Raw genomic sequence first — 27481 nt, 5'->3', positions numbered from 1 at the left:
CAAACTCACAAACTGCAAGATCATGACCTGAGCTGAAGTCAGACGCTTAACCGGCTGAGCCACCCAGATGTCCCAAGAATTTTTAAACACAGGCAGCATTGAAGAGCAATTTATGTGCCACCATCAGGTGGAATACAGGGAGACACTAGGGGTTTCCTTTATGGTTGGAGACTTTGTAGAACCAGTGGCTACTCAAATACCCATCAAGGCTGCACCCCCATCAGGCCTTCTTCAGCTTCCTGGCCCCACACAGCCACATGGCCACCATGCCCAGCAGCTTCCCGCAGAGCCACAGGGTGCTCAGGGTGACCACCAGCAGGAACAAGAAGACATCCAGCAGGTATTGCTCATGCCACGGCTGCTGCAGGGCATGGGGCTTGAGGTGGGCTGCACCCCCTGTCTGGAGGATGTGGTCGGTCCAGCCCACCAGCCTCTGGGCGGGGGTCAGGGGGTGGGAGCGCCTGATGATGCTGGCGGCCACCGCTGCTGACTTGTACCTGTTGGCAGACACAGAGGCGGGGCATTACTCCTTTGGCCTCAAAAGACTTAGAGACAACGTATCATACACACATTCTTTCCTCCATGTGCACAGAAGACTCAGTTTCAAGGAAAAGTGCTGGCCTGGTCTGTAGGGGATAAGCTTAGGAATCCCCTGGGCTTACACCAATGCGTTAACAAGGCATAAAGAAATACAAAGTCCTAAAATGCTCACACCCGAGTTTCAGTAAACCAGATTGGCACTCCAAAAATAGGGGGTGCAAAGACACCCCAAGAATAGGGAGGCAGAAAGGTGCCAGAAATAGGGAGGTGCAAAGGCAAAATAGAGAGGGGGTGCAGAGCCTCCAAAATAGAAAGGGAGAGGCAAAGGCCTGAAATAGAAACAGCACACAGGTGCCCAATACATAGGTATATGAAATAACCAAGATTAGATGTTCAGGGTGGAAGCACCCCCAGTTTAGTACTATAGCAGAAAAGCTGCTTTCACAGGAGAATGGGGCCAGGTTAGGTAAATTGGTGAATTGGACGATGGACCACTGTGCCGCAGGCGAAGCAGCCCAGAGTGAAGATAGTTAACAAAAGAAAAGATGTCTTATTAACCCTGAGGTTATTTCCCCTATCTGTCTCATCCTCTAGGCTAGCTAAGATAAACAGGCATGGTGCCTTCTGTCTGCTGTTAACAACCATCTACCCATCTGCCCAGCACCCAGATTTTGTTTTATATTGACCCAAACCCCAAACACTGTATATCTTCAAAACTTCCTTTTTCCCCTACGTCCAAAAGTTAATGTTCACAGTTTCTTTGTCTCTCTGTGTATACCCATCACATTCGCAAGCCTTCTAATCTGAATATATGGGACAAGGACCCTTATTTGGGGCTCTTGTCTTTTTCCCGGACATTAGCCATCTCTCGCTTTAATCCTGCGTATGCTCTTTTGCTGGAAAAAAAAAGAACTTTAGACTTAGAGTCTACACCACTGGTCTTGCCACAGTCTAGCTGGGTCACATTGAAAAGTTCAAACTGGTGCCTTCATGCAAAGATCCATGCCTAGGGCCAAAAAGTGCTAAACTATAAAACAGTGATTAAGCTGTAAGGAAAAGTCTCTTCCCAGGAGGCTTATGCTACACTAAAGGAAAAATATATATATACGTAAGATATATGTGATGTAACATACCCCTGACTCGGGGTAGATGTCCTGAAGATGCTAATAAGATATTCCACCCATCCTCATTATCAGATCATTGTGCTGGATGGGAATTTACATAAGACATCATGGGTCCTTCTACCAACTCACTTAACAGAAATTCATCTCAACCTACTTTGTGGCAGGCCCTGTGCTAGGCCCGGTGAGCTCAGGGGAAAAAACAGACACACTTGGCCATCCAAGGGGGCTTACTCTCTACTTTCTAATATGAGGGACCCACAATAAAGCAAAAACACAAAGAAATGGGGTAGTAACCTATCCTGAGAAGTGTTAAGAAGAAAAAACAAATTACAATTGAAGGGGGTGAGAGAGGAGTGCATTTAGGACTGTCAGACAAAGACCACTTCTCTGAGGAGAGGACATTGAAGATGAGCCCAATGGCCATGAAGGAACCAGTCCTGAGAGGAGAAGGAAGGATGCTCTAGGGAGCAGCACTGACAAAGGGCCTGAGGCTGGAGAAACAGTGTGGCATATTGGGGGACAAAAAGGAGACCTCCTGCCTCAGTGAAATTCTATAAGCAGCATCAAAATATAACGCCTCTCTGAGACCCAGTATAAATAGGTCAGAGTCTTTGCAATACTTATGGTAGAAAATTGTTCTCAGCATCTAACCTAAATACCTAGTCATACTCTCAGAGGAAACAGAACAGGTATTAGTATCATATGCATATCATTGTCTGTCCCTAAAGTTTTGCCTTTTTGCAAAAGAGTGCCACACAGTACCCATCGTATTTCATATCTTCTTTTAGTCTCAATGACAAGTTCAGAGAGCTGCATACCTCTTGTCTTCTATGACTTCCTTCATCTTCAGAGCCAATGTCTCTGCCTTGATCTGCTTTAACTGGATAGAGACACCAAACTTCTTGGCTTCTACTCGGACCATGTTTTCAGGCTGGTCTCCAAGGACTGGAATCCCCACGATGGGCACACCGTGTTGGATGGCCTCCATTATGCTATTCAACCCACCATGGGTGACAAAAAGACGGATGCGTGGGTGAGCTGTTGTAAATCAGGAATATTTCAGCATGAAAACTTTCAGAACACCAGGGAAAGCATCAGGGCAGAGGAAAATACCAAGGGATTTCAGGGTATGGTGGAGAAAATGGATTTACTGATCCAGCTTTGAACACACTCAAGCGTGCATATTCCAAGATAGAAGATTCTGGCCTTGTCTGTGTACAGAGATTCCTCTAAGTCAATCCATCTAAGACTCAGAGCCAAGGGAAAGCTGCAGAGAACAGTGTTAAGCAAGGCATATTCCTCCTCCCAACTATCCATCCACCTATCCATCCATCCATTCTTCTCTCTATCCTGTTTCTCTCTTTGCTTTTCTTATGTCTGCTCTCTTTGTGTCTCCTTCTGTCTCTTTTCTGTCTCTCACTCTCCATGTCTTACCCTCTCTCCTTCACTGCCCATTATTTTCCTCTTATTGAAGTCTTAATACTTTTATTGTCATCGCATCTCACCTGGCATTCCTCAAACATACACTCCATGTGCTTTCTCCTCAATTTAATAAGAAATCCTCTAAAGTAGGGCGTGATGGACCACCCATCTCAGTCTTTCCAGTTCCTGTGTGCTACTCTACTCTTTTTTAGAGAAAACCAAAACAAGTGTTGATAATGAAGAGTTCATCTCAAACAGTGCCTCTCAACAGGGATGTGCATCAGAATCTATTGGTGTTTCCTTGAAAATCAGAATCCTTTTTAGTCCATGCCTTGTGAAAAAAAAATATGCAGAACACTCTATCTTAAGTTCCCAATATGTTTGTGAGCCTTGGGGTGAATAATCTTGGGGTGAACCTCTGAGGTATTCAGTTGTGGTGGCAGCTAGGGTGCTCAAAAAACTGGCACAAGGACAAAGAAAACCTTGGGGTGTAAGGAACTATTCTCAGACAATTTTATGGACCAAATGACTGGCTGACAGGTTACTTACCTTGACAGTCAGATATTTTGGCACACCCTTCAGACACCATCAACATCAATTTTTTGAAAGTATGACTATACCTTTTGTAGCATAGGAGAATGTGTTAACATGTGTGTGTGTGGGGGGGGGGTGTCTGTAATGGCACGTGGACTAACAGGTTCTCAAAGGCCCAGGAAAAGCAATGACAAGAAGACCCCTGATGTGTGTTCTCAAAGTCCACATGCCGTCTTTGATTAGGTTTGGATAACGTTCTTCAGTGCAAATATGTTAGGGTTAAAATAACCTGACAAAAATATCACTTCTGACTGAAAATATCAGGACTGAAATAGAAAGGAAGAAGCAAGCACGGCATTTTTAAACATTTTTGACGTATAGCCTGATTTCCCAGGAACTCCAAGTGGCTGGTCCATTCCTGTCCTCTAAACATTATCTTTAGCTACCAACATCCCTTTCTCATAGTGATGGAGTTGCCCCGTGGAGCTCTAAAGAGACATAAGTAGAAAAAGAGAAATAGAACTTGTCAGTCCTTACCCAAGAGGTCATTCTGAGGAAGCCAGTCCACGATTTTCACATTTGCTGCCAATTTGACGTCTTTGGGCCACTTAGAAGGCTTACACTTCCATATCACCCCTTGGGAGAGATGAGCAAAGGCACTGTTCATCTCCATGAGAACTTCCTGGGACTGATAGGTGCTCACCATGGAGCCCAGGGCCACAAGAACAAAACCAGAATCTCCAAACTTGCTGATAAAATTCTCAAATTCCTGTAGTGGTAAGAAAGGAAAGTATGTGAACAGAGTTGTTCATTGAAACCTAGACACCTGTGAATTGAAAGACATCTATTAACCGAATACACCCTCCTGTCAGTGCCTAGAGTTCACTGTCTTGATAACTGTTCTCATAGCTCTGAGGATAGCTAGGGAGGTTCTGCACTCTGCTCATATCTGTTGTTTCTGGTGGCCTTGAAGTCATTTTTCTGAGACCTCAGGACACACCATACCATACAAATACTTTCAATAATCACAAATAAATGTCAAGAGAGCCTTAGGTGTCCAGCCACTACCACAATCGCCCACATTGCACATGAGGCACTTAATGCATACTATAGCAGCGACATCTAGATACAGGACTTCCATGTATAACAATGTTTTAAGAAGAGGAAAGTTGAGGTGATGGGAACCTCTTTCTTCATTGTGAACATGGCCCAGTACCAGGGTCATCCTCATCCCTCATCCTTGTCTGTGGAGATATGGCCATTTAGGAGTGTTCCAATGACAGACCAGAGGTGCTACAGTCTGGGTGAGTGCCAGTTGCTCTCCTGGCCCAGTAGGGGGCAGTAGGCACTCTGGAGGCTGAGGTAGATGCTGGAGAAATATCTGTCATTTGTCTCCTTCATATGCTTATGAGCCATCTGTCCGTCTTCTTTGATAAGAGTTCTGGTAAGGTGGTTGGCCCATTTAAAAATTTTTAATTGGGGTTTTTTTGTTCTTACTGAGTTTTAAGAGTTATTTGTGTATTTTATATATATGGTTGTGTATTTGTGTGTATTACATTTTGAATAATAGTCTTTATCAGGTTTATCTATGCAAATACTTACTCTTGGTCTGTGTCTCCACCTCTTATTCCCTTGACAGGTAATTCCAAGAACAGAAATTTTTATTTTTTTAACATAATTTATTATAAAATTGGGTAACATAAAGTGTGTAAAGTGTGCTCTTGGTTTTTGGGGTAGATTCCTTTGGTTCATCGCTTACATACAACACCCAGTGCTCATCCGAACAAGTGACCTCCTCAATGCCCACCACCCATTTTCCCCTCTCCTCCATCCTCCCCAATCAACCCTCAGATTGTTCTCTATATTTGAGAGTCTCTTATGGTTTGCCTCCTTCTCTTTCTTTGTAATTACTTTTTTACTCTTCCCTTCCCCCCTGGTCTTCTGTTAGGTTTTTCAAGATCTATATATAAGTGAAAACATATGATATATGTCTTTCTCTGATTGACTTATTTCACTTAGCATAATACCTCCCAGTTCCATCCACGTTGCTGCAAATGCAAATTGCCAAGAAGTATTACATTGTATACAGAAACCACACCTTCTTTATTTTTAAAATAAACTTAGCCAACTTATCAACCCTATCATAGAACATTCCTTAGATTTTATACCTAAAAACAATCACCAAGCACTTTGTCATCTATTTTCTCCTATGTCACCTCATAGGAATTTCATACTTTTGCATTTTATGTTCAGGTCTGTGACCCACTTTGTGTTAATTTGTTTGAAGATGTAAGAACTGTGTCCATTTGTTGGAAAGACTGTCTTCTTTCCATGGTACTTCTTTTAAAGCTTTGCCAAAGATCATTTGACTAAATTTGTGTGGATCTATGTATACTCTCTATTCTTAGTACATTGATCTATTTGTCTGTTCTTTTGCTTATAGCACACTGTCTTGATTACTTTAGCCATTTCATAAGTCATGGAGTTGATTAATGTCAGTTTTCCAACTTAGCTCTTCATCTTCAATATTGTGTTGGCCCTTTAGGGTTTTTGCCTCTCCATGGAAATCTGAACATCCATTTATCAATATCCACAAATAATTTGCTATGATTTTCGGTGGGATTGCACTGAATCTATAGATCCAATTGGAGATAACTAACACCTAGCAGTATTGAGTCTTCCAACCCATAAACATGGAGTATCTCTCCATTTATTTAGCTCTTTGATTTCTTCCATCAGCATTCTGTAGTTTTCTCCATATAAATCTTGTACATGTTTTGTTAGTATTTATTCCCAAGATTTCATATTTAGTGGTGAAATATAAATAGTAGAGTGGTTTTAATTTCACATCCTCCTGTTCATTGCTGATATACAAGAAAAATATGGATTTTTTATATTAAACTTGTATGCTTTAATGTTGCTATAATTCCTTGCTAGTTCCAGAAATATTTTTCTTGACTTTTCAGATTTTTTAGATGGACCATCATGTCATCTGTGAGAAAGAACAGTTTTAACTCTTCCTGCCTAATCTACATGATTGTTATTGCTTTTTCTTTCTCCTACTACTTTCTTAGGACCTCCAAGATGAGGATGAAAAGCAGCAAGAGAGTACATACTCGCCTGGTACCTGAGAGGTTGTCCTTTCATTTTCTAGAAAATGTCCCCTTTAATTAAAACCTTCCGGAGAAGCTTCTCCGGAAGCTTTTAATTCTGATGAAGTCAAATTTATCTATTTTTTCTTTTGTTATTCATTCTTTCAATGTCACATCTACAAATTCATTGCCAAGTCCAAGTCCATGCAATTTAGTCCTTTCTTTTCTTCTAAGAACTTTTTGGCTTTTAGCTCTTTATTTAGGCCATTGATCCATTTTGAGTTGATTTTCGTATATGGTGTGAGGAAGGCGTGGAATATATTCTCTTTCATGGGAATGAATATCCAGTGGTTTCAGCACCATTTGCTGAAGAGACTGTTCTCTCCATTGATTGCTGTTGGCACCCTTGTCACAAATGAATTGGTCACAGATGTGTGTCATCGAACACTGTTCTTTCCATGTTGATTTGGCTACTTGCATTCCATTACATTTCAATGTGAGATGAAGACTGGCTTTTCCATTTCTGCAAAAAAGAAAAAAAAAGTAATAATAAAGCCACTCAAATGTTGATAAGGCTTAGGTAAAACTTGTAGATCACTTTGAGTAGTATTGCTCTCTTAACAATATTAAGTATCACAATTCATGGTCTTGAGATGTCTTTCCATTTATTTAGGTCTTCCTTAATTTCTTTCAGCAAATGTGTAGTGTCCAGTGTATGTGTCTCTCACCTCCTCAGTTTAATTAGGTGTTGTTGTAAATAGACTAATTTGCTTGGTTTCATTTTCAGATTGTTCATAGCCAGTGTATGAAAACACAAGTTGTATGAATTCATTGGGATTTTCTATATACAAGATTATGTCATATGAATATCAAACCATTTCTACATTGTCCATTCCAATTTGGATGCCTTTTATTTCTTTTTCTTGCCTACTTGCTTTGTGTAGGGTATATTTGAATAACGGTGATGTAAGCGGGCATCTTAGACTACCAATCTGAGGCAGCAGGATTTCAGTCTATCCCATAGAGTACGATGTTAAAGCTGTCAGTGTTCCATAAATACTCTTTATTGTGTTCAAAAAATACCTCTTGGGGCGCCTGGGTGGCGCAGTCGGTTAAGCGTCCGACTTCAGCCAGGTCACGATCTCGCGGTCTGTGAGTTCGAGCCCCACGTCAGGCTCTGGGCTGATGGCTCAGAGCCTGGAGCCTGTTTCGGATTCTGTGTCTCCCTCTCTCTCTCTGCCCCTCCGCCGTTCATACTCTGTCTCTCTCTGTCCCAAAAATAAATAAACGTTGAAAAAAGAAAATTAAAAAAAAAAAAAATACCTCTTTACTCCTAGCTTTGTGACTGTTGTCATCATGAAAGGACATTAGTTTTGTCAAATATTTTTTCTGCATCTCTTGAAATGATGAGCTTTTTTTTAAATCCTCTTCATTCTATAGATGTGTTGCATCATGCTGATTGATTTTGTTACATTAGACATGTTATAAAATACCTTTTATATCCTGTAAAAGGTTTGACATTGGTCTATTTTGTCTGATTTTAATTAGCACATAGCCACCCTAGATGATTCTTAAAGAAGTTCATGATCTAACACCCTAAAAATTAGTTTCATATCCTTTGTCAATCTTCCTTCCTCTGTATTTGTTGACTGTCTCCAGCTTCCCTCGTTGTACCATTCTGGCCCTTCTTAACTCCATCCAGCACAACACTATAAAAACTATCATCCCAAAGGACCAGTAAAAACCAGCTTTGTTGTCACTTGACATTTATAAGATCAGTGTAAATCTATAATTTAAAATTGGCAAAGGCAGAGCATGACGTCATAATAAGAAGCTGAGTACTCCCAGCTCCCCACAGAAAAAACAAAGGACAAAAAAGGCTAAAGACTCACTCAGATAATTTTATATGACTTGGGAAAATAGTCAGTGATATACCGAAACCAAACAGATGCCCATTCAGGTAGAAAAAAACACACACACTCAGAATGGTGAGAATTTCCATGGCAATTTTACTCTTCTGGCCCCACACTCTTCCTGAAGTGGCATGCCATGGTCCAGAGGCAGCAGTGGTAGCCCTGCCTTCTGTAAGAGGAGAAGAAATGAAATAATTTGCAACATTGTAGCCACTCTGTAGGCTCCCAGGTGACAAGTTAAGATCTCACCAGGCTCAGAGCTCTGACTGGAAATGGCAATATAGCTCAGATATCAGGTTGGTGGGAGTCTTGCAAGGCAATAGAGGGCACAATGCCATGTAAAACCTGCAGGGATACTGCAGAATTTAGAATCTTGGGGCAAGACAAACAAAACATCTATGTCCCTGAACAGAATCTGGGTAAGACTCTTTGGGAACGTAAGACATTAAAATTGGCCAAGTATACAGGAAGAATCAGATGAATGTAAGCATACACAAACGTCCAGACAGGAAAAATGCTCAGAAAATACCTAAGGAGACTTTAAATTGTCTGCCCTGGCTTATCCAAAGTATTAAACATTCCCCACTAACTAGTGAAGGTGTTCCATGGCAGCCTGCAAACACAACTAGAGGTGACTGGGTTTACAAATGCCCACAACTTTCTACAAAAGATCACAAGACATATTTAAAAAAGAGAGAGACTAAAAGCCAAAATGTGTCATTTAAAGGAATGAAATAAATCTCCAGGAACCCTCTTTGAAGAAACAGACATTGGATTTACTAAACAAAGACTTTTAAATTGACTAAATATGGACAAAGAGCTAAAAAAAAGTGGACAAAGGTCTAAAGGAAATCGGGAAGACAATATATGAACAAATAGAGAATAATAGCAAGAAGAGACAGAAATTATTTTTCAAAAAAAGCAAAAATTCAAAACAAAAAATATAATCACTGAATTGAAAAATTCACCAGGGTAGTTCAATGCAGACCAAAACAGACAGAAGAAAGACTTAGTACACTTAAAGACAGGACATCTAAAATGTCAAGTCTAAAGAGAAAAAAGTAGAAAGGGCAAAAAAATGAATAGAGTGTAAGGGACTCACAGGACCCCTTTGTGTAGATTAATATATGCATTATGGAGTTCTCAAGAGAATGAGAGAGGAAAGAATAGAAAGATTGCACCAAGAAATAATGGCACATAACAAGATATCATATGCAGACAATCCTAAGTTTCCTCTCTCACACACACAAAAAAATGTGTCATGACTAACAGAAATTTAGGAAAGTAGCAAGAAATAAAATCAGCTCAGAATATCCATTGCATTACATTAATAATGACCATTTCAAGAAGGAGATTGGAAAAACAATTTCATTCACAATACAATCCAAAGAATAAAAAAATAGTTAGGAATAAACTTAACCAAGGAGGTAACTATATTGAACTATGTTGAAAACTATAAGCCATTGTTGAAGGAAATTAAGAAGACACAAATAAGTGGAAACAAAATTCAGGTTTCACGGATTAGAAGACTTATACTTTAAAGATGCCAGTACTTCCCAAGGCGATCCACAGGCACCATGCATCTCTATCAATAGTGAACAACATTTGCTTCTGGCAGAAATATTAACCTATCATAAGCTGATGTGGAATTTCAAAAACAATGAGTACCCAAAACAATGTGGAAAAAAGAACAGGGTTGGAAGTCCCACATTCCCTGATACCAGAGTTACTACAAAGCTACAGTAATCAAAATAGTGTAGTATGACAAAAAAGATAGATATGTAGATCAATAAGATAAAATAGAAAGTCCAGAAATACCCCAGGTATATTTGGTCAAATAACTTTTGACAAAGGTTCTAGACCATTCATTAGGTAAAAGACAGTCTTTTCAGCAAGTGATATTGGAAAACTGGATATCCACATGCAAAAAAACTGAAAGTCAACCATTACATTATACCATATGGTAAATCAACTTAAAACGGATGACAGACCTAAAAATCTGAGCTATACACATACGACTCTTAAAAGAAAATAGAGAAATCTTCATGTAAGTGTATTGGGTAGTGATTTCTCATATAAGACACCAACAGCACAGCCAATATAATAAAAAATTACATCAAAAAGAAAAATTTTGTGTATCAAAGGTCACTATCAACACAGTGAAAGGGCAACCCGGGGAATGGGTGAAATATTTGCAAGTCATATCTGATAAGAGATTATAGAAAGAACTACTCTATACAAAAAACAAACATGATTCATAAATGGGCAAAGACTTGAACAGATATTGAACAGATATTGAACAAAGAGATACAAACTGCCAATAAGGTTAGGAAATGGTAAACGTCACTAATCAGGAAAATTCTTATCTAACCACAGTGAGACACCACTTCCCATCCATTAGGATGGTGAGTAATAAAATTTTTTAAAACAAAAAACAAAAAACAAAAAAAAAAAACACAAAAATATAAAATTACAAGTGTTTGTGAAGTTGTGGAGAAATTAGAGTCCTTATGCATTGTTAGTGGAAAGGTAATCTGGTGCAGCCACTGTGAATGACTGCATGGCAGTTTCTCAAAAACATAAATATACAATTATCATATGCTCCAGAAACTCCATTTCTTGGCATATTCCCAAAAGAATCAAAAGCAAGGACTCAAACAAATATTTGTGAACACTACTGTTCATAGCATTATTCACAATAGCCCAAATTGGGAGTAACCAGGGTGTCTATGGACAGAAGAATGCATAAAAAATATGGTATATACATACAGTGAAATACTACTCAGCTTTAAAATTCAAGGGCACCTGGGTGGCTCAGTCAGTTAAGCGTTGGACTTTTGATTTCAGCTCAGGTAATGATCTCACAGTTCATGAGATTGGGCCCCACATGGGCCTTACACTGACAGTGAAGAGACAGCTTGGGATTATCTCTCTCTGCCCTCCATCTCTACCCCCCCCCCCAAATAAATAAACATTTTAAAAAGAAAAGAAATTTGGACACATGGTACAACATGCATGAATCTTGAAAACATTATGCAAAGTGAAACAAGGCATCACAGAAGAACAAATATTGTATGATTCCACCCATATAATGCACCTAGAATAGTGAAATTCATAAAGACAACATGAGAATAGTGGTTGCCAAGGTCTGGATGCAGAGAGGAAATAATGAGTCACTATCGAGTGGGTATGAAGTTTCCATTTGGGAAGAGGAAAATGTTCTAAAGATGGATGCAGGTGATGGTTGCACAACAATGTGAATGTTCTTAATGCCCCTGACTATACCCTTCAAGATGGCTAAAGTGGTAAAATTTATTATATGTTTATTTGATTTCAATAGAAAAAAGTAGGAAAGGAGAGAAGAAAAATCGTTCAAAGCAAGCATCTGTTATCTCATGGATTACACACTTTAACTTCCATTATTCTCTTCCTTAATAACTCCTGTCTCACTTCCAAGACCTGACCCACCATCATGTCAGGTAAGGCTTGTGTTTTGGCCTAGTTTTATTTGTATAATTGAATCTTAAGCTACACTGGTCTGGCCAGTGTCACCAAGAGAACCCAGCCTCATGGCCATCTTACTTATACCTCCACACCTGGGGCCACCTGTTCTTTCAACCTGGTGTATCTTTCTTCCCAGTTCTGTTTCTTAAGAAATGCCACCATGAACCAAAGTCCATTTTGCCCATGAATCATTCCCCAACTTTTTCTGTTCACTCAATGCAAGATCAGTAGGGGAAGGTTAGAGATTTTGGTGCCTAGGTGAGATCTGGGCTTTTGCTGCTCTGAGCTAAATGGTACTGGGAATAATATGTATATCACATGAATGTCTGTCCTCTCATTTATAAAATTGGACATCATCACAGTTCTCTCAAGGTGGCATGACATACAATATATGAGATAATGTCCATACAATAGCACCCAAGTACCTACCTACAGGCAACAGGCAGCCACTAATCTTAGCTCTCCACATTTTTCAAAACTTCTAGAGCAGTAGTTCTGAGTTCAGGCTCTCCCTCAGACCACCTGGGTAGCATGTAAATATTACATTACCTAGACCCAATCCAAGATCAATCAAATCAGAAAATCTAGGCTGAGTCAGGAACCAGGCCTTTATAGGAAGGAGACATTAGAGATTATGCCTGCAGGTCTTGTCAGTCACACCCAATCCTGCCTCATTACATTATGTCTCAGTTTTTTTACATTTCATCATGGATAACTAATCTCCTTTAAAATCCTTAACTGTGGTGTCCTCTCACAACATAATTATTCTATATATGATCATAAAAAGTAGAAATTAAAATATCAACTTATTGAAGCATTTTTACCAGCAAGGCTAGGACGAGGGTAAGACATAGGAAGAGCTTAGGGCCATTATTTAAGGAGGTTTGCAATATCAAAGCCATGTACCTAACAGTACTTCCATGACCTTTTTAGCAAGGGCTTCCTTGAAAGTGGACCCTGGGATCAACAAGATGACAGAGTAAGCTCTGGATGCTCCTTCCCCTGAAAAACATGCTAATTCAGCAATATTTCATGGTCAAATTCCCTTGTAAGGAATCCAGAAACTAAATGAAAGAGTAGTGCACCAAAGGCAAATGTGTAACCAGTCTCACCAAAGCCAGTGAATAGTTATGAAAACACCCTCTCATCAGAATCCCTAACCAGGTCATGTGGATAGCTACATGAACAAGAATAAAATTGGACCCCTACCTTACACCACACAAAAATTCAAATGGATTAAAAATTTAAACATTAGAGCGGGGGGTGTGGCTCAGTCAGTGTGAGCATCTGACTTCTGTTCAGGTCATGATTTCACAGTTAGTGTGTTTGAACCCCATATCAGGCTCACTGCTGTCAGCATAGAGCACACTTGAGATACTCTGTCCCCCTGCCTTTGCCCCTTCCCCACCAGACCTGAAACTGTGAAGCTCATAGAAGAAAACAGGGCAAAAACTTCATGGTATTGGTCTTGGCAATGAGTTCAATGATAAAGCACAAGCAACAGAAACAAAATTAACTCAATAAACAAAAATAAGTGAGACTCTATTAAACTAAAAAGTTTCTGCACAGCAGAAGAAACAATCAACAGAGTAAAGAGACATTTACAAATGGAAGATATTTGCAAACCATATTCCTAATAAGAGATTAATCTCTGGGGGCGCCTGGGTCACTCAGTTGGTTAAACGTCTGACTCTTGATCTTGGCTCAGGTCATGATCTCACAGCTCATGAGTTAAGCCCCACATCGGGCTCTGTAGCTATCAGCATGGAGCCTGCCTGGGATTCTCTCCCTCTCTCTCTCTGCCCCTCCCCAGCTTGGCTGTCTCTGTCTCTTTAAAATAAATAAATAAACTTTAAAAAAAGAGAGAGAAAGAGAGAGATTAATCTCTAGAATGTATAGGAAAGGACTAAAACTCAATAGCAAAAAAAAAAAAAAAAAACTTATAACCTCAGTAAAAAATAGGCTAAGGACTTGAATAGACATTTATCCAAACACAACATACAAATCGCCAGCAGATATATGAAAAAATTCTCAACAACACTAGTAATCAGGGACGTGCAAATCAAAGCCACAGTAACGTATCACTTTATACCTGTCAGTATGGTTATTATAAAAGAAATAAAAGACAACAAATGTTGAGCATATGGAGACATTGCAACCCTTGCATCCTGCTTTTGGGAATGCAAAATGGTGCAGACACTATAGAAAACAGTATGCACATTCTTAAAAAAAAAAAAATAGAACCAGCACATGAACCAACAATTCCATTTCCGTGTATATACACATGAGAATGCAAATCAGAATCTCAGAGAGATAGCTGTATTCCCATAATCACTGGAGCACTATTCACAATAGCCACAATGTTGAAACAATCTAAATGTCCATCAAAAGATGAATGGTTAAAGAAATTATACACACACACACACACACACACACACACACACACATATACATGTGGAATTCTATTTAGTCTTTAAAGAAGGAAATTTGGGAGCGCCTGGGTGGCTCAGTCAGTTAAGCATCAGACTTTTGATACTGGCTCAGATCATGATCTCATGGTTGGTGAGATGGAGCCCTGCATCAGACTCTGCACTGACAGCGGGGAACATCCTTGGATCCTCTCTCTTGCACTCTCTCTCCCTCTCCACCTCCCACTCTCTGTCTCTCAAAATAAGTAAACTTTAAAAAAGAAATAGAGAAGGAAATTTTGCAATATATAAAAACATGAATGCAATTTGAGGTCATTATGCTAAGTGACATAAGCCAGTCACAGAAAAGCAAACATTGCAGGATTTCACCTATATGAAGCATCTACAATAGTCAAGTTCATAGAATAAAAAGTGGAAATTGCATTCTCATGTGTATATCAGGGGTTGGGATAAAGAGAAAAAAGGTAGTTAATATTTAATGGAGGAAGAGTTATAAAGTTTAATGAGATCAATAAGATCTACAGGTCTGAGGCACAATATGGTATCTACTGTCAATAATTCATATCATACTTTCAAAAATTTCTTAAATTTAAAATACAATACAATACAGTACAATACAATACAATAAACTAGAAAAATTTGTTTGTCTCATCCTACTTCACTCCCAATTTCCACTGGCAAGGGAGCCACCAACTCTACACTGAAGAGCTCTACATGAAGTCCCTATTGAGTGCTAAGGTTTCACTTACTTGTGGTACTGGTTTAACAGGTCTGGCCATTAAACCTCCAACATACACAGTGTTGGGAAGCAGGGGCCTAGCAAATTCAAGGGCAAAGTCAGAGTTAACAAACCATAGCTCTGCTTTCTTTAGAAGATGAGACAAAACCGGCCTAGAGCCTTCCGGGAAATGTTCCTTGATGGTGTTGTCAAATGTAGACTGGATTCGCCATTGCCTTAAGAAGAAATCCAAGAACATCAGAAAATTCCTCACTCTGCCCCAGAAGTCCATGTGGTCGGTTAGCAAGGAATGGAATACCGGAACATAAGACACCGGGTTTGGTAGCCCAAGGTCCACACTGCCAAATGGGGTGGGAAGAATTGACACAAATGGCTTCCCAAGCTTCTCAGCAACCAGGAAAGAACAGAAGTCAAATGCTTCAACAAATACCAGGTCAAAGTTCTCATTTTTTAAGGAATCCATGATATCACTTCTCCTTAGCAAATCACTGCATTGAATCCCCAATTGTTCCATTAACTTTACAAAGGTGTCAAATGCTTCTCTGTCAAAAACAAAACAAAAAACAACAATAAAACAGTAATGACAAATATTCATTGAAGGTGGCAATTTCACAATATATAGGAGAATCTTTGGTTCAAAGAAAATATCCCAAGTAAGTAAGACCATATTGGCAGCTGCCCACCTATTTTACCAGTCTCCAATGAACACTCTGCTCTAGTCACTTGGTTCTGGGGTTTCTGCTTCCTAAAATGTTCTCACTTCATTCCCTCCCTTTTCTCCAGTGATCACATCCACCCCATCCAGGCCAATTCAAGAGCCATCCAGTTTGGGAGCCATCTCTGACTGTAGCAGACGTCACAGTTCCATGTCTATTTGAAACATTCTGTGATGCTCTTTTTAACTTTCACCTGTACACTCCAGTTCGTGAGCGACTGTCTTGTTTCTCAGCCTACCTGTGGAAGTAACTTGGTACAGAGTCCATCAGTATTGATAATATAGCCCATTTTTTCTTTAAATTTTATATAGTCTGCATTTGAGAAATTGCCTGACACAAGGAACTTTGTGATGGTAATATTAGAATCCCGAGACTGATATTTTTCTAACCTATGAGATAAACAAGTTAAAACAAACAAGCTTATTATTACCCTTTCCATTTCATCTTTCCTGGAGTAGTGAAAGAACTTAATACTACACCATGTCAGCCCACTGAAAGCCCACAGGTGAGAGCTCATTAGTAATATGCAGTTGTCCACGTGCACTGTAGAGTAAACTTCAAGTGACGATAGATGATTAGCTGAAATTATTCTCTATTATGTTTTTAAATGATTTTACATAATGAATGACTGCTACTTGTGTGGATAAATTCAAGAAATGAACTACAAATTCCTTAAAAGAACAGCATTCATCATATTTGAAATTAAGTTAATCTATTAAAATACAGGAAGGTACTGTGCTCAGCATGCTGCACCATATTTAATAAGTGGGTGCAACATGTCTTCAAAGAAATGAAGTGGGGAAGAAGAGACAAGACATAATAAAAAAAATCATGAGGGGCGCCTGGGTGGTGCAGTCGGTTAAGCGTCCGACTTCAGCCAGGTCACGATCTCGCGGTCCGTGAGTTCGAGCCCCGCGTCGGGCTCTGGGCTGATGGCTCAGAGCCTGGAGCCTGTTTCCGATTCTGTGTCTCCCTCTCTCTCTGCCCCTCCCCCATTCATGCTCTGTCTCTCTCTGTCCCAAAAATAAATAAACGTTGAAAAAAAAAAAATTTTAAAAAAAAAAAAATCATGAATAACAACACAAGATGATATATACAATGCTTCAAGAGAGTATTTTAGAACACACCTCTTCTGGATGAAGAATTTGGTCTTCTAGTTTAGGTAAGCAGAAAGGCTTTATGGCAAAAGCCAGATTTTAGGACCACATTGATGACTGAATAAAATTTTTAAGGAAAAAGGGAAAGGTGGAGTTAGGTCACTATAATTCATCAGAAAGGCATGAATATTTATCTTTTCCCTCTTCTGTCAAAAGTAAAGAACTTTCTATACATCCCAGATAATGATGAAAACTTTCAAGCTAATATCACAATGTGTGTCATCAAGGCATTTGGGTTTTTAAATGAGTTAAAAGACAATGGCTCAGGGTATGAAAAATCAATGCTCATCAGCATGTTTCCATTCTTGAATTTAAGTGATGAGAGGAAAAGTAAGTATAAAATGGTGGCTCTGATACGCCTACCAACAATCAGAAATTATGTTGTTTATCCTGCCTTCTGTGTTGTGGAGAGCATACACACAAACATTGTAGGTGAAGGGCTGCCAGGAAGACCCAGAAAGAACAATCACCCTCACTATACAGAAATACATTCATGCTTTCAGTGGAAGAGGCACAGTACCCAAAGGGATTGGGAGTGCAAAACATATCTATTCCATCCATCTGCTGCCCCCCCCACCACTGATTTTCCCCATCCATCCACTCATCCATCCACCAATCCATTTCTCTTAAACTCATTCCAAATAGCTATGCATCCAACCATTTATTTGCATCACTGAATGCAGTGAATTGAGAGCAATTTCAATCAGAGAATAAAAGAAATTACCTGCCATGCAAAGCTTCCTTCATATAGGAATCAAAATGTTCCTTTAATTCTTTTTCATGATCCTCAGGTAGAAGCCAACTGATAACTTGGTATGCATTTTCCTTCTTTTCTAAATAAAAAATTTTTAAAAACACCAATAAAATATATCATTAAGTCCAACAAGGCAGATAATTTTGGCATGATACCATAGTTGTTTTTTTTATCCTAATAATTTTATATATATCTGCATGTTTACTTTTAGAGGGTTTTTCGGTTTTCTGCCTGCTTTTTCATTTCTTCAGTCATAGGATCTGATACTATTTATTGAGAACATTATAATAATTCAATTACTTCTATTCAATTGAATGAATGTTATAGAACTTAAATAAAAGTAAAGTTCTATTTGAAGCTTTCATTTCTTCAGTCATAGGATCTGATACTATTTATTGAGAACATTATAATAATTCAATTACTTCTATTCAATTGAATGAATGATATAGAACTTAAATAGAAGTAAGTTCTATTTGAAGCTTTCATGTAAAGGTACAGATATTCTTCATTTTACAGATGAGAAGACAAACATAAATGGGGTGTCAGGTAATTCATCACGGTTGCACATATAGTAAGTGCTACACTTTGTATTTAAATACAGATTTAATTTTATCCCAGTTCCCCAGTCCTTTGTTTTTTAGGAAAAAAGAGATATTTTTTTATTACTTACAGGTGACACATGCAAAGGTTTCTCATTCAGCCAAAAATATGGCAAAGGCTAAGTTAACAAGAGTAGTCCCCTGCAGTCCTACTTACCATTCCGACATTTCCCCCATAACTCATGTGTACTAAAGAGTCTGGCACCATTTTTGAAGTTGGACTGTTGACAGCTTTCAAACTCCATTTCCTCCTTAACTTTCTGGGACATATCTTGGAAAAATGAGGAGAAAGCCTCAATATGACCTCCCTCGTGTGACCAAGATTTTCAGCCAAGCAAGCCAGACCCCATGAGGGGAACCTGCACCTCCATCCCACTCAGAGGCTTCCATAATTGGCATTTAGAAACAAAAGGATGGGTTTAGCCTTTAAGTGGCCCTGGCCATGTGTCTCACTCAAACCTATCTTCTGTGCCAGAATCCACTTTGTTTCTGGATTCCAGCATGAACCGTGTGATTGACAGTAGGCTAGGTAGAACTGCATGACCAATGGTTGTACATCTCAAGGACTGCCCCCATTATAAACAGTGCTCTGAGTTAAGACTGATTCCAGTTTACAAGCCCACTGAACGGTGTGAGGAGGATAGCACCATGCCATCTGATGAACTCCACACTGTAAAAGGAGAAGGTGCACTAGAACCCGAGAAAATGCCTTTGCTACTGTTGCTCATGATATCTCTGTAGCTCAAAGAAAACCTTGATTAACAGAGTATAAGGGAAACACTGATGACACCCTCATGGGGTTAATTCAAGGGTTAATTCAAACTCAGCTTAATCTCAGTTCTCTAAAATCACCAGCAAGAAGGCCCTTAGCTTTGGTGATGCTAATTAGGACATTTGGAGGAAGAACTTATAAATATGAGCAGGTTAAAAGGCATACCCTCCCCCAAAGTATAAATAATGACAATGAAAGGAAGGGCAAAAAATGGGAAATGTCAGCATGGGAGAGTCAGGAAAGAAATTAAAACAGAGGGCTCAGTTTTCACATATGTGGCAACTAACATTACTTTTAAAAAAATTATAACAGAGCAAGGACACAGATTGGCTTTTGTGACTTACATCAGAGGTTCTACATTACTTTTAACATTGGATGAGATCCCCCCAATGACCAACTTTAATCGTCTTAGTCAGTACTGGGGAAAATAACAGATATATCATGAGAGCTCACCAAAATTTATCAAAGTACCTCTATACTGTTAGGAGGTAGAAAATATTAGATAGAGCACAGTGGTGCATGCCCCGTCTTAACTACTGGGATTAAATATCCCATAGCCATAACAGCCATTGGTTGTTATCTCACAGTAGCTATGGTTGCTCCTATAGAAGAAGTCATAAAATGAATGTTTTAGTACTAACACCATGACCAAAGGGAACTCATTGGATCTGCCCAACATATTAAAAGTTTTAATACAACAAAATAGAGTTTTAATAGAGTGCCTTCCTTCAAGGATTAAATCCCTTTTTGTAAAGGATCCATTAACGAAGAAGTGATTATCCCCACTAGTTCTCCATTTAATAGCCTAACTGGACTATTCTTAACCCTGAATGAATGGAGCCTCTCAGTGGATTACTGTGATCATATTATGGCCTCCATTTCCAATCTTACTGAAATTACTGACTATATCTAAAACTAATAAATTCTTTACAGTCATAGCTTTGGTAATATATTCTGTTTAATTCCTATTTCAACAAGCTCTCAGCTCTAGTGTCTCTTCACCTTCACCTTTGAAGGGTACAAGTAACTTGTAACTTGGCTTCTCATGGACTACCTCAACAGCCCTACTCGCTAGTTTTGCTGGCAAGATCTTTAACCACATTTAACTTTCTCCAGAAGCACATGTATGACAGTACTTTGAGGACAACCTCCTTTTGCAGAGATTTGTGGAGCCCATTCAGTCAAGACACAAACACGCACATAGTAACTCACATAGAGGGATGTGCTGCTGCCCTACACAAAGCACAAGCCATGGCACCTCAGTTAAATTCCTGGGACAAATTGCTTGTTGAGTGGAAGGTCTTTCCATCCCTGACACTGTCAAGACACACCTATTATGGCTCCATTTCCAGCATGAGAGTATAAGGAGCTTTCCTGGACATACTTTGAGAACAGCAAATGGTGAAAAGTTCACACACACACACACACACACACACACACACACACACACCTCCTGATGTAGACAACAATTCCACTGACAGAATTTGTCTGAAATAACCATTTGGGAAATCTGCAGCCAATTGATGGTTTCCACCAACCAGAGGAAGTCTTTAGCTGTAAATTGCAGATAATTTTAGTCAATTTCAGCTTTTTCCACAGTAGCAGCTACCCATCCCCCAGCCCTCAGTCTCCAGCAGGAAGCTGTATGCATTGTTTATAGAGCAGCTTGTACACAGGTTTCAAGAGCCTGAGTGGGCAAAAAAATCACCTTGTCCAAATATCAAGTATCTGTGCTCTGATTGCTGATTGCTGCTCTGGTCGCAGAGATGCAGACAAAGAAGTAGGCAGCAAGGTTTCTGCATCATGCTCTATTATTGCAGCCACTTCCCTCTCTGGCTCAATTGACTTCCAGGGGTCTTAAAAGATTGATGCCCTCCTTTCCCCCTCATTTTCTCAATTTACCCATTTGAAAGGGAACCATTAAAAGCTGGGACATTGTAAAACAGCTACGCATACCAGGAAAACATTCATGCCCAGGAAAAGGTTCAGAAAAGACTGAACAGTGAAATTTATACCTCGGTTTGATCCTCAACACAAAAGCAGCATAAAACAATTTTTGAACATGAATAAATAAACAAAATTAATAACAAAAGTCTGCAAACCCTGGAGAATGGAGGAGAGGTTCATATCCAGATTTAACACTTTGTTATATTCAAATGTTCAGTTTTCAACAAAAATCACAAGACACACCAAGAAACAGGAAATTAAGGCCTATTCTGAAGAAAATAAGAAATCAACAGAAACTGTCCCTAAGAATGACCTGATGGCAGATATACTAGATAATAACTTTAAAATAACTGCCTTACAATAGGAAAGAATGAAATCCTGCCATTTGTAACAACGTGGATGTAACTGGAGGGTATTATGCTAAGTTGAAATAAGTCAGTCAGAGAAAGACAGATTTCATATGTTTTCACTGATATGTGGAACTTGAGAAACTTAACAGAAGACCATGGGGGAAGGGAAAGGGAAAAAATAGTTTCAAACAGAGAGGGAGGGAAACCCACAAGAGACTCTTAAATACAGAGAACAAACTGAGGGTTGATGGGAGGTGTGGTGGAGGGGGGAAATGGGTGATGGGCATTGAGGAGGGCACTTGTTGGGATGAGCACTGGGTGTTATATGTAACCGATGAATCACGGGACTCTACTCCCAAAGCCAGGACTACACTGTATACACTGTGTGTTAGCTAACTTGACATTAAATTATATTAAGAAAATAAAAAATAAATAAAATAAAATAACTACATTAAAAATTCTCAGAGAACTAAAGGGAGATGTGGAGAAAGTCAAAGAAAAAGTGTATGCAAAATATAAATAAAGGGATAAATGAGGCAAGTCCAGCTCTTGATTTCAGTTCAGGTCATGATCTCATGGTTTGTGAGATTGAGTCCTGCATCAGGCTTTGAGCAGACAGCATGGAACCTGTTTGGGATTCTCTCTTTCCCTCTCTCTGCCCCTCCCTGGCTTGTTCTCTCTCTCTTGCTTTCTCAAAATAAATGAATAAACATTTAAAAAAATTTTTTTAAATAAAGGGGTAGAAAATCTAAAAAGAAACCAAAGTGAGCGTGAAGAAGAAATTATCAGTGAACCTGAAGACAACAGAAATGATTGAGTCTGAGGAACAGAAAATTAAAGAATTGAAGAAAAGGGAACACAACCTAAGGGTCCATCATATGCTTTGTGGATCCTCAGAGGGAGAAGAGAGAAAGAAAGGGATAGAGAGAATATTTGAAGTAGTAATGGCTGAAAACCTCCCAAATTAAATGAAAGACATGAATATCAACATCCACAAAGCTCAACAGACTCCAAGTAAAATGAACTCAGACATCCACATTAGGATATAGTATAATCAAAATATAGAAAGATAAAGAGAGAATATTAAAAGCAGCAAGAAAGAAGTGACTCATCACATACAAGTGGCTGTCAATGAGATTACCAATACATATCTAATCAAAAATTTTGAAGGAAAAAAAAAAGATTGGAGGCCAGAAGGCAATGTCCCAATATATTCAAAATTCTAGAAAAAAGGAAAGAAAGAAAGAAAGAAAGAAAGAAAGAAAGAAAGAAAGAAAGAAAGAAAGAAAGAACAAGAAAAGAAAAAAAGAATTGTCAACAAAAATTCTATATCCAGCAAAACTGTGCATCAAATGTCAAGGAAAATTAACACAATCCCAAATAAACAAAACTAAGGGTGTTTGTTACCGCTAGACCTCCCCTGGGAGAAATGTGCAAGGCAGTTCTCCAGGGAAGAATGAAAGGACACCAGAGAGTAACTTAAAGGTGTATGAAAAAATAAAGACCTTAAAAAAGTAAATGGATGGGCAATTATAAAAGCTACTGTTATTGTAACAATGGCTTCTAACTACATTGTTGTTTTCTACATGATTTAAGAGACTAGTACATTAAAAAATTATTCATTTAAAAACTATCATTATTTGAAATTGTGTGTAACTCCATTCAAATTTTCTACATAATTTAAGATACCAATGCATTTAAGTTAATGATAATTTATGTTTGGGGCACATAATGTATAAACATGTAATTTTGTGACATTAACTGAACAGGTTGAGGATGAAGCCAGCTAGGAACAGAATATTTGAGTGTTAATATAGGTTGGTATAAATTAAAAATCTGAGTGTCATAAAGTTAGCAGGTTAAATAAAATCCCCAAAGTAACCATACACACAAAAAAGTGGTAGAATATATACAAAAGAAAATGAGAAAAGAATTTAACGTTTTACAAGGAATCAACTAACCACAGAAGAAACAGTAATACAGAAAGTGGGGTACGAAAAAGTTATAAGGCATATAGAAAACAAATAGCAAAATGATAGAAGTAAATTTCTCCTTATCAGTAATTACTTTAAATATACATGGATTAAATTCTCCAATCAAAGGATAGAAATTGGCAGAATGGACAAAATCACATGATCCAGTTGTAATAGCTTCGTATGGTGATAGATGGTAGCTACACTTGTGGTGAGCACCGCACAATATACATAGTTGTCAAGTTGCTTGCACACCTGAAACTAATGTAACATTGTGTGCCAATAATACTTCAATAAAACATATTAATAAAAGAATTAAAAATAAAAATATATTAACAATGGGGGGAAAGGGTGAGGGATGTGTGGGAACTTCTATACTATCTTTGCAACTTTTCCATAAATCTGAATTTTTCCAAAATAACGATATGTGTTAAAAAGTAAAAAAAAATAAAAAGCCATAAACACACACACAAAACATAATCCAACTATATTCTGCCTATAAAAGACTCACTTTAAATCAAAGATAGACTGAAAGGGAAATGATGGAAAAAATATTCCATGCAAGTACCAAATATCAAACACAATGGATTTTAAATAAAAAAATTTCAAGAGATGAATAAAAACATTACATATTAATAAAAGGTTTAATACAGCAAGAAGATATGACAATTATAAACATATATGCAGCTAATTAGAGACCATCAAATATCTAAAGCAAAAACTGAAAGAATTGAAGGTGCGATACACAGTGTTATAATAATCACTGAAGATTTCATATTCCATGCTAAATAATGGATAAAATAACCAGAGTGGAAGGTAAAATATGCAGATATGGTATTGTGGGGGCCAGGTCTACACAGTCTAGTAAGATATCCAGCACTTAACATAAAACGCACACACACACACATTTTTCCATCTTAAAATACAACTAGATTAAAAAAGACTTTGTGCTAAGCAGTGCTATACAAGAGACGTTGTATATCCTTTCCTGGGGTAGATAAATTTAATAATTACCAAAAAAAAAAAAAAGAACATACTTGGGATTAAATAATCTCCTCCATAAAGAAGCATGGTGACATTATGACCATGATCTTGAAGAATCTGAGATACCCGGTCCAGCAGTAGATAATGGCTTCCACCTAGGAATGATACAAAATTTTATTTTTGTAAAGGTGAGAACAAAGGGTCTGAAATTGATGTGGGGGATCTGGAAATCCAGGGTAAGGTAGCATAGAGTTGGTGGTCAGTAGAAGATGAGTTATTTTAGTCCTTTGGTTTCATTTTGGGTAAACCCCAGACCAGATACCCTCCTTCTTTCTGACCAAATTGTAATATGTAGCAATCTTACATGAAAAATTCCCTTTTGCAATTCAAGGTCTCCATGCCAGTGAGATGACCTTCTCTAATGCTTAGGCCTGAGGGAGTTCCTGATCCTAGTTACATGCTGAAATTTAGGCTGCCTTTATGGAGATACCGTGTCTAAAGAAGTAACTGTTTTGCTGGAAATTTTGACACACAAGGCTATGTATGTGAGAATAATGGGTTTCTAAAGGACAATCACTCAAAGCTATTTCTGGGATCTCTCTCCCAGGAAATTTATGTCAACGTGGAAGCCAGAAACATGGGAACGTGAATATCAAGCCAAGCCACAGAAGCAAAAGAGGGTAGAGTCACTACTCACAGCAAAATTCTTCAGATTCAAATTTATAGGACAATGTTCCTCACTTGGGGCCTGCATTTTGCTAAAAATCAATTAAAGCATTTAGGATAACTGTGGTCCCTTTGGGTGGAACTGTAGGATCCTGTATGCATGCAAAACTGGGACATCACCCAACATAGGAAAATCCTGGAATCCTAAGGAAACAGAAGCTTGATTCTCTGGGATGGTACAGGTTCTATTACATCAATGTTTAAAACCATGTGATATCATGGAGCATTTTTCTTGAATCTATGGGTAAAGGAATAGAATTTGCCTATGTTGGGAAGTGGAGGTTGCTTGGAAGATAAAGATCTCATGATGATTGGGTCAGTAGAGAAAGATATAGGACTAAAGTAATAATGTGTATCTGTGGAAATTACTCTAGTTTTTTACATCTATACTTGTGTTGTCTGATGTAACACAGACTCGTAAAACACAGACCCAAGTGCCTGCTCTGGATCACTTTTAACCACTGCAAGAAATGGATGCAGGGGAGAAGGCTTCCTGCAGAGGCATTTATTCCTGAGGGTCTTGGTGAGCCCAGTGCATTCTGGGGCAGAGGCAAGGGGAGAAAGCACCTCCAAACCACACCTGCCCCCTCTCAGAGTCCAGGGGACATGCAATTTCAAAAGGCGAGGCAGCTCTTTTTTTCTGTTGCCTCTATCATTAAAAAATAGATTTAAAATGGAAAATAGGGTTTGTTTGTTTTTTTTTTCAATACTGATTTTTAGGAATCCCCACCATAAAGAGTAGAGTCTAGGGAAGAAAACAGGTTTGAGGTAAGAAACAGTGGGTTAAGTCCGGGTGTGTGACATCAGGGAGGTCTGCTGTGCTCTTGCAAAAGGCCCCTCATTTCCCTGGCCCTTAGGATCCCTATCAGGAAATAAAAAGGGAGATGCCCAATTAGATGAACTCTGTGGTTTCTTCTAGCCCAGGATCCCCAGATTCTAGCGGATCTAAAAGTGATTCTGGGAGCCCCCTATCCTGTCAGGATGGATCCAAATATATATATATATATCTTAGGGAAACTCCATGTTATGATGCCTCCTCAACCTGATAAATGTTCTTGTTTCCCTTCTGTTCCCTTTGGTGCAAAAGTAAAGGAAACAAAACTGGGTTTATGCAGAATTAACTGCTTCACTGTCCTTCAAAACCTTCTAGCAGCAAGGGCAAAAAGAGAGCTGTTCCCAACTGATTGTCTGGGGTTCCCTCCTCTGCCCAGTCAGTTTTCAGGTTTCCTATTAATGAAACATGCCCCGTTTGTGCTGCTGCCCCCAGGAGCCCCTGTCCTTGGCTTCCAAGAGCCTGAAACTGACCTGTCTTCCACTTTCTATTGGCAACTACTGCACACTCCCAGACTTTTAGGGTGTGCCTCTGAAAGTTCCTGCCCCGCCCTGGAGTAGGGGGTTCAGGATCTCCAGCTCAGCAGTGGATCTAAATTCTGGCCCCAGCAATGCACAGTGGGAAGCACTTACAGAGCAGATTAAGAGAAGAAAGGAAACTGCTGTTTTCCCCAAAACTAACTTCCCCAACCCAGCAGTGGGGACCCCTCTGTGACCCCCATCTCCCTCTCTCCCCTCCCTCCTCTATCCTGGGACCCAAACAAGCTCTGGAAAACTACAAAGAATGACCTATGAGGCAGGGTTGCTTGCCTGAGCATCTGGGATGCGTCTGTGTCTGATTCTCCTGCCAGCACTCACCCAGTGAGGATACAGTCAGAATTTCGGCGGCCTCTGGGAGCAGGAACCCAGACAGAAGAAAGCCAGCTAGCAGCAGTGCCCGCTGGCCCGCCATGTTCCCTCCTGTACCAGCTGCGGAGCGGGGTCCAGTGCCCAGAGCCCTGTGCTCTTCTCTGAGTCGTGCACAGCGACCTGTGAGCCCAGAAGACGTGCTGCCCTGGCTGCCAAGGAAATGCGCTGGCAGGCAGCTTGGGAAGAGGTGAGAAGTGGATCCTGTCTTCTCTTCTGTTTGTAGCTTCTGGCCCTTCTGCTCCTCCTTCTGGGTGCTTGCTCCACTGGCTATTCTGTCTTCACCCTCCCTAACCAGGAGCAGCAGGAAGGAGGGGTTAGTGAGATCCCCTTAACCCTTCTCTGTCCGAGTAATCACCACACTTTCCGCAGAGAAGCTACTCTGAACCAGGATGGGAGGGGCCTTAGGAAGTCACTTCCAAGTGAGTTCCACCCCCAGATGATTGAGACCCATCAGGGACTTTTCCAG

At 39.3% G+C, this 27481-nt stretch overlaps 1 protein-coding gene across 2 annotated transcripts; it reads right to left on the bottom strand.

The window, feature by feature from the left end:
• Positions 1-94: 94 nt before the first annotated feature.
• Positions 95-27317, bottom strand: LOC123577908 (UDP-glucuronosyltransferase 3A1-like). Of its 2 annotated transcripts, XM_045440333.1 has the most exons (8): positions 26965-27317; positions 24603-24704; positions 18681-18794; positions 17895-18003; positions 15308-15839; positions 4158-4389; positions 2483-2702; positions 95-497 (listed from the first exon to the last, which is right to left on the bottom strand). In XM_045440333.1, the coding sequence occupies exons 1-8, from the start codon at positions 27056-27058 to the stop codon at positions 221-223; spliced, it is 1680 nt and encodes a 559-aa protein (XP_045296289.1). In that variant the 5' UTR covers positions 27059-27317; the 3' UTR covers positions 95-220. The 2 variants fall into 2 exon arrangements, with proteins under 2 accessions (XP_045296289.1, XP_045296300.1); XM_045440344.1 differs by lacking the exon at positions 18681-18794 and having other exon boundaries at positions 26965-27307.
• Positions 27318-27481: the final 164 nt, after the last annotated feature.

This window comes from Leopardus geoffroyi, chromosome A1, assembly GCF_018350155.1.
Source record: "Leopardus geoffroyi isolate Oge1 chromosome A1, O.geoffroyi_Oge1_pat1.0, whole genome shotgun sequence".
Classification (NCBI taxonomy): Eukaryota; Metazoa; Chordata; class Mammalia; order Carnivora; family Felidae; genus Leopardus; species Leopardus geoffroyi.
This window is presented reverse-complemented; position numbering and strand designations above follow the sequence as displayed.